Source organism: Podarcis melisellensis (genome assembly GCF_964234715.1).
Source record: "Podarcis melisellensis genome assembly, chromosome: 10".
Lineage (NCBI taxonomy): Eukaryota > Metazoa > Chordata > Lepidosauria > Squamata > Lacertidae > Podarcis > Podarcis melisellensis.
The window spans coordinates 52,297,686-52,312,332 of record NC_138542.1 but is presented as its reverse complement, the minus strand read 5'-3'; the positions used below and the strand labels follow the sequence as shown (position 1 = coordinate 52,312,332).

At 42.8% G+C, this 14,647-nt stretch overlaps 1 protein-coding gene across 1 annotated transcript in view; it reads left to right on the top strand.

Annotated features, from left to right (window-relative positions):
• STAB2 (stabilin 2) overlaps positions 1-14,647 on the top strand; it is an 81,816-nt gene that overhangs the window by 40,033 nt on the left and 27,136 nt on the right. Inside the window, exons 34-47 of the mRNA XM_081928144.1 lie at positions 39-170; positions 1,536-1,664; positions 2,800-2,856; positions 3,634-3,723; positions 4,503-4,698; positions 5,253-5,348; positions 5,828-5,873; positions 6,547-6,623; positions 7,740-7,865; positions 8,482-8,555; positions 10,864-10,935; positions 12,735-12,854; positions 13,071-13,118; positions 13,531-13,614. Of these exons, the coding sequence (XP_081784270.1) occupies positions 39-170; positions 1,536-1,664; positions 2,800-2,856; positions 3,634-3,723; positions 4,503-4,698; positions 5,253-5,348; positions 5,828-5,873; positions 6,547-6,623; positions 7,740-7,865; positions 8,482-8,555; positions 10,864-10,935; positions 12,735-12,854; positions 13,071-13,118; positions 13,531-13,614 (1,347 nt within the window). The remainder of the gene's footprint in view (positions 1-38; positions 171-1,535; positions 1,665-2,799; positions 2,857-3,633; positions 3,724-4,502; positions 4,699-5,252; positions 5,349-5,827; positions 5,874-6,546; positions 6,624-7,739; positions 7,866-8,481; positions 8,556-10,863; positions 10,936-12,734; positions 12,855-13,070; positions 13,119-13,530; positions 13,615-14,647) is intronic.

Here is a 14,647-nt window from a genome sequence, read left to right as displayed (position 1 = left end):
CTCAAGTATGTAACGCAAATTATCAATTTAATCTGCAGGATGAAAACCAGATCCGATACCATGTTATTTTAGAGGAGAAGCTGCTGAAGAATGACATGCATAATGGGATGTTCAAGGAAACCATGCTTGGGTTGTCCTTTAGAGTGGGATTCATCATTCATGATGGCCAGGTACTTTGTATAAACCCTGTGGATAATTATGTTGGCTTTTGGAACTGCCTGCTTATCTGAATACCTCATCCGGAAAAAGATTTACATCTGGGTAACTGAATGTAGAGAAAGCTTCATTGCTTTCAATGATCTAGATCATAAGTTTACATTAGTGAGGCTTACTCATTGGTATAATGGGACTGTATTTACATTCCTAGCTAATGAGGCCATTCACCATATGTAAACATTACTCATATGCATTAAGTGCTGAGCTAAGAACTTGAGTTAAAGTTCAGAAATTGGGATTAAGAGCAAATGAATCAACATTAACTTCTGGTGTTGACTAGCAACTGTTTTAAGGTCCCTGTTGTTGCAATTATGAAGCTGCATTTTTCTTGGGATGGTGACTTTTCTGGATAGTATTCAGGATTTCCCAAACTTGGGTCTCCAGCTGTTTGGGGGCTACAGTCCCCATCATGCCCAACTACTGGTCCTGCTGGTTAGAGGAGACCCAAGTTTGGGAAACTCTGGTAGATAAATGCCTTCTTAAAGTGAAAAGAACAGTTTATTATGTTTATTCAAGCTACATACAATTTTCCTTTGCTGTATTCAGTTGTACAAATCAGAATTGGCCATTTAGGCTGCAATTCTGTATAAACTTAGTGGGGAACACAATTGGGGTTACTTCTGAGTAGGCAGGTATAGGATTGCACTGCTTAGTTTTAAGAAAGAAATAATGGAAAAGGAGCAATGGTAAGAGTGGAATCAATAGCAGCAGGTGTGTTCAGCTGCTGTCACTCACCTGTCCTTTAATCAGTCACATCGCTGCCCCCTCACTGTATTTCCCAGTGAGCAGCAGCAGCGACGTAACCAACTGGAGGTCAGGAGACCAGTGGCACCCCAATGTGGCATCTGCTGCTGAGTAGTATGGACAGTCCGGCAAACAGTTGCACACTCACAGCCAGCCAGTGCAGATTGATATGCACACAACTAGAGTCTTAGATAACTTATAGATAACAGAGTTGGAAGGTCTTTGGGAAATAAGATGAATTGGGTACATAGGAAGCTGCCTTATACGAGTTAGACAATTGGTCCATCTAGCTCAGTATTTTCCACAGTGACTGGCAATGGCTCTCCAGATTTCAGACAAGGTTCTCTTCCAGCCCTATTTGGAGATGTTGCAGACTGGTCCTGGGGCCTTCTGCATGCTCTCACTGAGACCTTTTTCAACTGCGCGCTTCAAATTCAATTCTTTCCTCTGCAGTGCCTTTTATTACAGTTACTGGAATAGCAAGATAATATTTGCTATGTAGAAGTTAATGCAACAAATGATCCTTTAAGTATGTCGGTCTGGTGTGTACTAAACTGATAACCTATTGTGTGCAGCTCTACATAAATGAGGCGCCCTTAAGTTACCCAAATGTTGCAACCGATAAAGGAATAATTCATGGACTGGAAAGGGTAATGGAAATCCAGAAGAACAGATGTGATAGCAACAATACTGTGATAGTACCTGTAAGTGCCTTTCTGTGTATATATTATGTGTGTTTGTGTACATTAGAACTGTTTATATACATTAGATGTGTTTTCATTTCTTTAAAGAAAAATAATTAATATATAGAACATATCTTTATTCAGTGAGTCCTCCAGGAAAATAAGTCTTCACTTTGCAGTTTGGTAGAATGCAATACAGGGCAATACAGTCCATTAACATACATTGACTAATTTAACCCTACAATCTTTGATCTGATTTTATACAGCTTTAGTGATCTGACAAGTAGAAATATCTATATGGTACTATGTGAAGCTGGCTTTTGCTAAATCAGGCCATTGATCAATCCATCCCAGGGTTTGTCCAGGGTCTCAAAGATCTTCCCTACTTTCCCCCTATTTCTACTGGATGTAGGAGAGTCAAGCAAGGAAAGCAAGCATAGATACTCGCTTTTACTAGTAGTTGTGGCTGTTGCAGCAGGGTTTGAACACAGAAGGCTGCTTCCAACATAAACGCAAGATGGCATACAAAACATATGTTTGCCCCTTTCAAGTTTGCAAGTTAAAAGTCAAGCTAGTATAGTTACTTGCAAGTAGGGCCATTTCAAACCACTTGCAAGTGAATCAATCAATGAGTCAATTTCATTGCAAATAAACTCCCAAGGTTGCAGGTCTTTGTTTAAATATGTTTGCTATGACATTTTTATTCCACCCTTTTTTGCAAGGTGCTCAGGGCAGCTTATATTACTCCTGCCTCCCTAGTTTATCCTCAGAACAGCCCTGTGAGGAATATTAGGTTTATAGGCAGTGCACCAAGTAAGTTTCATGGCCGATCAAGGATTGAAATGGCACATTCGGTCTCTCGATATCCTTCATTTTCCCTCTTCTGGTTTTTGCACAAATGGTTAGAGATGAATAAATTAAATGGTGTCATGCTACCATTGTTAAAACATGCAACATGTAACTGTAGGGAACAATTGTGGGAGGCACTAATGAAATTGGGGGGAAATTGTCAGTGTGCACCCAAGGGTTCATTTGGATAAAAATAGATGGTGCCAAACCTCTGCACACTTAAGGCATTTGTGACATGTGCAAAGGCCTGCACAAGTATATATCATGGTCCCTTCCTCTGAAAATATATGTTTGCTTTGTTTTCAAGGGAAAGTGTTTGTCGTGCTTGGCCATACCTAGCTGTCCTATTGGAACTACACCACTGGTAAATATTTTAGAATTAAATTGCTATAAATAAGTAGTAAGGAACTTAAGGTCCTCTAGATGTTGGTGGATTACAATCAGCAGTGGATGACGGCACTTGCCTGACCTCCCATCACTGTTGCCACTACGGCTTCCCTAAAGAGAGATGAGTGGTGGTGAGATTAGCACAGCGCAAATGCAGTGGCAAAAACCAATCTGGCACTTGACCTTGCCGCCACCTCACCCCTCTCCCTCACAGTAAGCCACAATCAGTGACCAGGACATCAGCTGAGTGCCCCCACCCCACGAACTGTTACTGCCTACAACACTTGTGGCCTTGTTGATTCGTTCATGCTAGGACTAACAGGAATCTGGCAGCATATAGAGGGTACAGATTCCCTACCCCTGCTGTGCGTGGGGGGGGGGGAGGGCCTACTCCTGAGTATGCCCAGTATAGGATATAACCCATAGAACACAATCCACCCCCTCCTGCAGCTGCAGAATCCATAGGACATAATAAACAAACTTCATTGTGACCTCTGAATTTACAGGGGGAGCTGGATTTTCTCCGAATTTTCTAAACTTTGTATATTTATTCAGTTCAAGAGAATAATTCATTTGTCAGTGCCTTATTGTGAGTCAGGTTATTTTGCCCATTTGTGCTAATTGACTGTTAATTTTGAATAGGATTTGGGCATGTTCAATTAGCGTTTTCTATTGAAAAATATTTCAGGGGATATTCATTAGCTGAATTTGATGCAATGTTTTAAGTGTAAAACTGTCCACTTCTTTTGTACAGAAATACAAGAAAGTGAGCTGCTTGTATTTCCATTCCGAAAGATTGTCCCTTCGCTACGGATGTCAGCCAAAATGCAGTAAAAGCACAGTTGTGGGTATTCTTTACCATCCAAAGCATATCTGTCATACTATCATGACACTGATAGAATGTAAGGGGGTTGAGGTGTGGGAGAGAAACAGAACACTGAGAACTGACTGTCGTATCTGTAGGGAGAAATTGTTTTATTAAAGTGATTTCTTAGCAACATGGTCCTTTCAAAGAAGCTTGGTATGAAAAACAAAAACCAAAGACAAAGTGCCATAGGGTAGCCACTGTGAAACCCTCCAAGGGTTGTTGAAAAAATAATATCCAACAATATCCGCAGGGCATCATATTGGCTGCTTGTGCCATAAAGCAACATCATCACCAATCCAATAATTAAAACCACATACAAATTAGACATCTTACAAATCTGAAAGTCGCCAGAGCTGCAAAAAACAAACAAATATGTATCATAATCAAACTAGCTTGCACCATCAGATTAACAATAAGAAATCAGGTTGTTTGGCTGCCTAACCAAAGGGGGGAGAGTTGTTATGTCGTGCCTAAAAGAAAATAGAAAATGAACTAAACTTATCTCTTTGGTAAGGGAGTTCCATAGGCTAGGGGCCACCACTGAAAAGGCCCTGTCTCGTATTCCAACCTGTCTCGTATTACCCACTTGTGGATCTGTGAGGAGGGCCTCTGTGGCTGATCTTAGACTGTAGCACACAATAAATAAGGCAGCTCAAGAGTTCCTGCCTTAATTCATAGTCCTTTTATGGCACCTCTTCTCTTTTATTCTCTTATACGCAATTGCATTGGCCTTACCTTGTTTGTTCCTTTTTCAGACCAGGGAGTGTTGTGCGGGCTTCTATGGCCCTCAGTGTGAGCCTTGTCCAGGACTGGCTGGAAATACTTGTTTTGGAAATGGAATTTGCTTAGATGGCCTCAATGGCAATGGTACTTGTGAGTGTGAAGCAGGATTCGAGGGAGTAGCCTGTGAAAAATGTATCAAGGGCAAATATGGCACCAGCTGTGATCAAGGTACTTCAGATTTCAGACCACTGAGACAACTAGTTAAGTTGCTTGCCTCTCTTTGACTTGGAATAGACACATTTAGGTCCGTTTTGTTGTTGTTCCAAGAAACATGTCACAAAATTCAAAAGTAGTATAAAATCTGAGTGATCATTACATTCCAAGCTGCATGTTAGCCTGGGGACTTCAGGTCAGGTCACTTTGCATCAGAGTCCACTGAAATGCAAAAAAATGGGCCTGTGTAACTGGCCATAATGCAAATCTCTGTGGTTCTTCAAAGCTTACTGTGGCTTTGAAGAAAAGGGGCAGCCCTTGATCACACAAATCTTAATGTGGTACACTTGAGGTGCTATATTGGTACAGTAGTGTTTTCTGCTTTATGGGAAAGACTCTTGCATCTGCAAAATATAATATATGAGCCATGCTTTAAGTCAAATAAGCCCGTTTGAGTATGTTAAGCCAAGAAAGGAAGTCGGAATAATACGTTAAGGCAGACCTCCCTTCATAGTCCAGTTGTTGTTACTGCTGGGGCAGTCCTTACAACATCACCTCTCTGCACTTAGAGTGTCCTTGCATCCATGGGAAATGCAACGATGATATTAAAGGCGATGGCTCTTGCGAATGTGATGTTGGCTGGAGAGGTGTGAAATGCGATGAAGGTAAGTGTGATTGCTCTCCATCACTCTGAGCTACCATTTGAGGCTGCAAATTTATAACTCAGAGCTCAAGGCAGTGAAGGCACCATCACTGAAGCTGCACAGGTTCACTTTTCTTTCAGACCAACTGAATGTGACCCTGAAATTAGGCCTTCACTCTTTCTGGTCCCATTGTCTGCAGTTCATCAAAATTCCTTCCAAGACACTGTCTGCAAGTTTAGACCTTCAGCCCTCTCAGTGCTTTAGTCCTCTGGTTGAGTAGATAATTTTTGTTTTGGGTTTTTTAATGAAATATACACTGTCCTTAAAAACTCAGTGCTGTTCTGAGAAAGAGCATGACATGTGTTCTGAACTGATCTGTGCATCAGGCCATTGCTGTGGTCTGTGCATCAGCCATTCTGCAAGCATAGATCAACTCTTTGATGAGCAGGGTAAATTGGGATTGTATACTGTTGACTAACAAAGTCATTTTCCTCCTGCAGAAATCAAAGGTGATAAATGCAACAGTACCTGCCACACCAGTGCCAAGTATGTATGACAGCAATTTATCTAATAATATTTAGGCTGCATTCAGACAACACCTTTCTCCAGCAACTATAGCATGAACAAGGGTGGTGGCTTGGCAAAAATAGGCACCAACCAGCATGGGAATTTTGCAGTAGTCATCCACAGGAACAGTATCCAAATTTAAGCTGTTAATGCATATGGACTAGCAACAATTGACATAGAAATTGTCATAATTGCCCTGCAACAGGCACTTTAATTTGACATACCTGACACTTTAAAAAATTCAACTAAAAATTGATTGTCCTAGTTTAAAGTTCTCGGAGAGGTTAGATTACATAAAATTTCAAGCTACTGACCTGCTTATAATTTAACTCACCACTTACAGATTTTTGAAATATTAAGCAGTATAGAAATGCTTTTATACAAAGTAAAATAAATAAAATGATATGCTTGGTATGCGTTGGAGAATATTGTACCAAAAATTGTGTAAAACATTCTACAATGTGTATGAAGTTAGGATTGGTTTTTTGCCCCACATGCTATGTTTTTAGAAAATACAGCTTTCTAAAGATTGCCTTAGAGATTTTAGATCTGCTTTCATGGGTCTGTCAACCTTTTGGAAAAATGTATTGTATGAAATAAGCAGTGGTGATGCTGCAAAATAAGTGGTTTTACTTTCCTTTTTCCATCTTAGCTGCCTTCTCAATTCCTATGGCAGACCATACTGCAAGTGTGCTGCAGGGTTTAAAGGGAACGGGACATATTGTACAGGCAAGTGGACTTTGTCCTTTTCCATTTGACATACCATATTCACTGTGCCTCCCATTCACAAGAAACTGGTGGGGCAGGAGGCTGGGAAAATACCAGAACCACCATTTGTTTCAATGAATAGGACTGTTCCGCTCACAAGTGGTCATGTGTGGTGTCTGCTCCCCACTCCCTTGAGGGGTGAGGAGTTTCTGAAGCAGCATTGCATGACTCATGATACTCCCTTCAGAGGGGAGAGCACTGAAGGTTACAATGTTTTTTTAAAAAGTATATTATTTATTTGCAAATATGCAAATAGTGTTGCTATATAAGGGTCTATGCATGCAGAGGGGAAAAGACAGGAAAGGGTTAAGTTGGGTGTGCTGGCTAATTTGTCTTGCACCTGAAACTAGTTAAGCATAACTCAGTACAATCTAAAGTAGAAATCCACTTGTGTTGGAAGCAAGTTTGCTCTTGGCCAGAGCCTAGTCTGTGCTGGAACACTGCATGGAGGCTATATTCTGCTGTAAGGACTGTATACTACAACTGTACACAGTGGCGTAGCGTGGGTTGTCAGCACCCGGGGCAAGGCAAGTAATTTGTGCCCCCTAACCCATGGATTTGCGCCCCCTAACCCGTGGATTTGTGCCTCCTAACCCTAACCCCCAGATGTTGCGCCCGGTGCGGCCGGCCCCCCTGCACCCCCCACGCTACGCCACTGACTGTACATAACCTAAAAGCTGTGGGAACTGTGTTGTACTGTCAGTAAAGGGACTGACCCTACCTAAAACTGTGGTGCTTTTTGGTTCCATGGCCACACTCCATTGGCGTGTTGAATGGGGACTCTGCACACGCTCCAACAAATAGTAGGATGTTGATAGAGGCAAACAGCAAGGCAGCTAATGTTCTATCCAACATTAGGTTCCCACAGAGAGGGCCTGCACCCAATGGTGCTTCTCTCTTTCTCAGCATTTGTCCCAAACTGCAAACCTGCCATTTGGTGTCACACACAGCATACATCAACACTCTGCCCCCACTGTATGGTTGTATTTTTCTGGCAAACCTATGTGTGCTACTGCATGCTATTTGAAAGCAGCTTGAGGATTGCAGCCATACTTTATATTATTTGTTCTTTCACAGCTATCAATGCATGTGAAACCAGCAATGGAGGTTGTTCTCTCAAAGCAGAATGCAGACGCACCACTCCAGGAAACAGAGTGTGTCTTTGCAATGCAGGTTACACTGGAGATGGGATCGTCTGCTTTGGTAAGTGCTTGTTTTATGGTTTAAGATCTTAAGAGACTAATAAATAGGCAGCATGACTACATAATATATGTATTGATACATTCTCATGTAAACCATAAATGTTTTTGTTTTTTAAGACAGTTAGCTGCTTGGAGATTAGGGCGATTACTGATTTTCTGAACTGAGCCTAGGAGTCACGAGTCACAACCTTACCTCTTGGGAATATTTTTTTTATAATCATGCAGACATGGTTTCACGTGTTCAGAGAGTGGAGGTATTAACAGGAGAGAACCATTTCATAATTCACATGTAGGGTGGTTTGATTCAAAGTGGCCCCAGGTAAAAATAAAAATAAAATCTCCATGCATAAGAAAATCTTTACACATTTGACAAAACTTGTAGACTTTTGATGTGACTGCAAGTCCTTTAGCTCCCTCAAGGAAAGGAGTATAGCATTGCCATCACAAACTGCTACAAATACCATAATCTTATTTTACCCTTGTAGCCAAACCAAGGGGGATCCTAGTGGGCAACAGCAAGCAAGAATTATTGGAAACTAGTAACTTTCATTTAGCAGTGCCTCTCTGAATCAGAACAGTACTCACATTTTTTCCTCTGTTGTGTTTGTCACATAAAGAAATCAATCCCTGTGTGGAGAATAATGGTGGATGTGATAAAAATGCAGAGTGCACTCACACTGGACCCAATCAGGTAAGCAATGCTCCTATTGCTCATTTTGATTCACATTGCAGGCATTAATTTGTTGATGCTGCTGCTACTGTTGCTGTTACATAGATTGATTACTAGCACTTACAATTCACCTAAAATTTCCTTGGCACTAAGTGCATCTATTAGAAGATAAGCCAATTCCTGCCCACAGGCTCGCAATCTAATACATGTGATACAAAAGGAAAGGGAATGGTGAAGAAAGAATAAAGCAAGTACTGGAACAGTTGGCTGAGGGGATGGGGCCAAGCTGATCTCTACCCATGCCAATATGTTCTTCATGGAAGGCAAAAGGTACTATCTGACTGTGGCCCTCCGGAGTCCCCTGGCCAGTGTTGAAGGCCAGAGAACACTTCCTTTCAGCTCTGCAGCCCTATGGCAACTGGCAGAGGGAGATCATTGTGGCAGGGAAGCAAGAAGGAAGTTCCCCTCACCTGCTTCTTCTCCTACCAATGAATGGGTTCAGGCTCACCTCCCATAAATCATAGGTTATAGGATGGCAGCATATGATCCTATGAAGGTGCCTTAAACTGAGACAGGTCGTTGATCCATTTAGCCATGTACAGTGGATCTTTGGCCTCTTGGACAGGGTGAGGAACCTCAGGCCCAGAGGTCAAATGTGGCCCTCTGGGCCCCTCTGGCCAGCCCTGAGACTCTCCTCAGGCCACACACACTTCTCCCCAGGTTACACACCCTTCTCCCCACTTACATCCTTCTTCAAGTGCTTTTGCCTGACTAGAATATGTCCTTGAAGTGTGTATAAAACTCAGATTCTTGGTTGTGACTGTAAGCTAGCCTACTGAACAATGGTAAGATTGCTGCTGTTCATCACCTTTTGGCTCCCTCTCAGCACTCCCACAGGCACATGGTCCCAGAATGTGGCCCTCTGGCTGAAAAAGATTCCCGCTGGTATTTCCCACCATGTGCTGCCTGAGATAATTTTTAACTAAAAATGCCAGGGATTGAAACTTGAGATCTTTTTACACCAAAAGTTCTTGTTCTGTTGCTGACTGTGGTGTGGGAACGGGAGGAGGGGGGAGTCCTTTCCCAAAGAGTGGTACCTCGGGTTACAGACGCTTCAGGTTACAGACTCCGCTAACCCAGAAATAGTACCTCGGGTTAAGAACTTTGCTTCAGGATGAGAACAGAAATCGTTCGGTGGTGGCGCAGTGGGAGCAGGAGGCCCCATTGGCTAAAGGGGTACCTCAGGTTAAGAACAGTTTCAGGTTAAGAACGGACCTCCGGAACGAATTAAGTTCTTAACCCGAGGTACCACTGTATCCTGTTTTAACTGCAACATTTTAGTGGAGTAGATGTCAGTTCACACCTTGGCTCCGCAACAAATTAACTCAGTGCCCTTAAGTAAGTCTGAACCTCCCTCCATTATCTGTAATATGGGCATAATAATACTGTAATGCGGTCCTCCCTTGCAAGGATTACTGAAATAATGGACTCGGCTACATTAGTAAAGAAAAAGCTTTTTATATGTCAGCTCCCCCTTTTGAGAGGGGCTGCTTTGTGGGCAGGAATCCAGGTCCTTGCAGCGACGCGGGAGTGGGTGGAGGAACGCCGCTCACATCAGCAGGATTCCTGGTCGCGTCACACCCCCAGCTATTCGGGTTTGACTGGGGGCATGGCTACGCCTGTTTAAATTGTGGCGTGGGAGCAGCTTCCATTTGCTTCCATTCGTGGGATCTTTTTATATGTGTTATAACACTAGATGGCGCTGTGGAGTCCCGTAATGAAGTTTACAACGCGTTTTCCTGAAATGTCTTTTTGATGTATCTAGACCCAGCCAATGTGTGTGCCGTACTTTGAGCACAGAATTATGAAGTCCAAAATATTAGGTTTTGTGGTGTGTTTTTTTAAAAAAAACACTAATATTTTGAGGATTCTTGCAAATAACTTTATGGACTAAATAAAAGTAAGTTGCCTAGGTAACGAGGTCTCTGGCTATTTTTATTCCACTGAGCTATGTAAGATAAATTGGAACGACAAAGACCTAACTTGTTATACTCTAATTGCAACATTTCCCCCCTTTTCTTTTAAAAAATATTAAGGCTCAAATAGCTTATCATATTGGGCTCTTTCAACTGATGAAATGCAGTGGCAGAAATGAGAAAACGTACCTTAGGTTATGTGCTTTGCCTATGAAGAAAGGAATGTTAGAAAAGAGATGTGAGCCCAGAAAGGGATATATTACTCTGTGCCTTATTTATTTTCCAGAGCCAATTATATTCTCCTTGCAGAACTTGACATTGTTTCTCTCCCCCCCCCCCCTTTCTCCTGGCAGGCAGCGTGTAATTGTTTAAAAGGATATTCTGGCAATGGCAAATCATGCACCTACATCAGTCTCTGTTCATTGGTGAGTAGATTTCATATCAGCCTGGTTTCTCATTGACAATGTGCTTTGAGGTGTGTCTCTTACCAAACAGACAAAGGTCCATTCAAGGCAGGAATCCCAAACAAGAACTTTTTAACATCTCCTGCAGATAGATGAGAAACTGGCATCTACTGGCCCTGCTTGTGGCTGCCATTTGCTTGTATTTCAGCTACACATGAAAGTGCAACCAGCCTGCTTTGTTTGCTCTGAACTTAAACCTGAGGCAGGAGTGAACTCACCAGGATCAGCCTAGTGTATTTCTTCCGCCACTGGGTTGGTGCAGCCCATGCAAGAGAGGATGAGGGAGAAAAACTTTCAAGGAAGGCTTGAGACTCCGTGCTTCCTTTTAAAAGTCAGTCCACAGGATTCACATTCCAGACTTGCTTCAGGATGCTTAGTTACCATCGCAGCAAAATCTCTGGGTTCATCTCTCCCACAGTGCCTCACTCTGAGAAAGTATCCCCGCTGGGGACTGAGTGAGTGGCAGTTCATGGAGGAGGTAAAGGTAAAGGTACCCCTGCCCATATGGGCCAGTCTTGACAGACTCTAGGGTTGTATGCTCATCTCACTCTAGAGGCCGGGAGCCAGCGCTGTCTGCAGACACTTCCAGGTCACGTGGCCAGCGTGACGAGCCAGAGCAGCACACAGAAACGCCGTTTACCTTCCCACTAGTAAGCGGTCCCTATTTATCTACTTGCAACCAGGGGTGCTTTCGACCTGCTAGGTTGGCAGGCGCTGGGACCGAGCAACGGGAGCGCACCCCGCTGCAGTGATTCGAACCGCTGACCATGCAATCGGCAAGTCCTAGGCGCTGAGGTTTTACCCACAGCGCCACCCGCGTCCCTTCATGGAGGAGGGAGCAACAGAAAAAGGGAAAGGGGCAATGACAGAAGGTGCAGGTCGACTGCTTTGTTTAGGTAGAGAAAGGGAGGTCACCATCGACAACTGAGAACCTTTGAGCAAAAGCAGGGCATTTCACCATTTTTATGGAGTTCTTACAGAGCAGCTGTGGTGCAGACATAATCAAAGGCTGACTGACCCTTTTTTGCCTGATCTGAGGATTGAGAGCATTGACATTTGAATCCCAAGTGAAAGACAATAAAAGTGTTCCTTCCTTTCCTTGGGCTTCTTATTGCCAGCTTATTGCTTTCTTCAGTAACTGTAAAGCTCTTTAAAATTGGATTTTAACATTTATTTATTTATTACAGCTAAACCTGTATTACTGTCATTCAGCATGCAATCTGGCTCTGTAACACAGCTGATCCCTCTGAGGCTTAGTATATTTTCCAATTTAAAAGTTAGGTTTTGCCAATAACTCATATGAATGATCTAGATAGACAGTTGGTGCATTGCCCCATCTAAAGCAGTGCTCTGCCCCACCTAGGATTTGCAGGGCAAAGGGAAGGAAATGGTATTTTTAATTTGTGGCATGACAACAACAGCCTCCATGTAAAGAATTGTAGTATGTAGACCATGGAAGAGTCGCATATAAGAGTGGTGTGTTGGACTCCATCTCCTGGCTTTCCCTTTGCTCTGCTTTTCAGTTTCCGTTTCAGTTGTGTTCTCAATATGAAGTTTGCTGCTTCTTAAATCCTTATGATTATGAATTTCTGTGCCACTGAGTGGGCAGTGTTGACTATGGAAGGGCCACGTCCCATTGAAATGAGCAAGGTGTAAAAGTTATTCCCTTTATCCATAGATTTATTCTTTTTCTTAAACTAGAACTGAGATGTATCTTCACAGGGGAGATTTTGTTTAATGTTGGGTTCCCTTCCTAACAGGATAATGGTGGCTGTTCGCAAAATGCCATCTGCAATGATACTGAATACACAGAAAGGACCTGTACCTGTCGACCCAGTTACGTTGGAGATGGATTTACTTGCAGAGGCAGTATACTTCCGGTAAAACTTCCTTTTTTATTGTAGAATGTTGTGCTGCAGCTTTCATTATCCCTGGCCATTGGGCATTCTTGCTGGGGCTGATGAGAGTTGTAGTTCATCAACATCGGAAGGGCCAAAGGTTCCCCACACCCGGGCTACATCGTTTCTATTTTGTCATTGCTGCCTTCTGTAATCAATCAATCAATTTATTTATTTATTATTTATTTATTTTTATAGGAACTTGCAGCAGATTACAACACTACTCGGTTTAAGGGATATCTAACGGTAAGATAGACGTGCCCTCCCAGGTCCTGATCTCTATCAGTGATCATTTTCACTCACACATTTTGAAAGCTTTTCCAAAGTTGTTATTTATAAGCAAAGCACACGTGATAAACATGATCAGCCATATTGTGGATGAGCCGTCAGTTACTTGTTTTTCCAGACTTAAGTTCAGCTTGCCACATTTCTGCATTGGTTTGTGATTATTTTTTTAAAATGTCCTCGTGTAAATTAATCAGCACTTTAGCGCACATTTTTCCTGATGAACATTTTTGTATGCACTTTTCCTAATACACGTGTTTTGCAAGCTATTTTTTTAATGTTATTTGCACCTATATGTGCATTTTATAACACTTTACCCTAATAATACATTTTTAGCCTGAAATGTTTAACATTTTGCCTTTCTTTCTTGTAGGACTCTAACATCAATGACATTGCCGGATCTGGCCCATTCACTGTTTTTGCACCAACCAACCAAGCATATCTAACCACACCAAAAGTAAGCAAATCAATCTTAATAATGCAAATCGGCCTTATACTTAAGCACTAGCCTGGTAGACATAGCCAACAATGAACTATATGCCGGGGAGCATCTGGCATGGGTAAGATGGGTGGAGATGGAGGGATAAAGTGTTCCATTCTTTCTCCGTGCCAAGCATAGGAATGCAGGAATCCCACCTCTGCCAGCCCCCAGTAAACATTTATTTAGTCTAGTAACTTACATGCATGGTGGCAAGAAGTTCTAGGGACAGGGCTGCTGAGCTTAATTTCATTTAGATAACAGAGCCCTAGAGCCTTATGTTATCTCGGCGGCTTGTCTTTATTTGGAAATATACAACAGAGCATCAGTGGAAGCAAACAGACACTCCTAACAAGGCAGCAGGTCCATTACCCTGGATTAGATCCCTACAGTGAGGTGATTCCTCCCTCCCAAGGTACTGCTGTAGGAAAGCATTGTCACACCAACCCAAACGCAGAGCAGTGCCAGATTCCAGCGGTTCCAGGCACTTACCCAGGGGTTTGTGTTACCTTTGGAATGCAGTACAGCAGATCCACCGCCCGGCTGTGGATGTCTGCCGGGCGCGCGGGGTGCTCTGATTCAGGGCTCCCCAGGCTTGCTGATAGCTTCCTGAAGCCTGGAGAGCGAGAGGGGTTGGTACGCACCATAGGACACACACAGATTTCCCCTTCATTTTTGGAGGGGGAAAAGTGCGTCCTATAGGGCGAAAAATACGGTATTTTAATTAATTGATTGCCTGTTTTTATGTTCTTATGTTCTTTGTATACTGTGTTAGTTTTATGATGTTAGCCACCCTGAGCCTAGCTCCAGCCGGGGAGGACAGGGTACAAATAAAAATTTATAATAATAATAATAGCCATAGTCTTTGATTCCAGCAGAAATCAGGCATGGCTCTCTGCCTTCCTAGCCTGCTGCCTTGCTTCTAGCTCACATGACTCCATTTTCCACTCTGGCCTTTGTCTAACTACCAGCAAGTTGAGGAAGGCGGGGCCCCCAGCCATTTTCTCCCTGG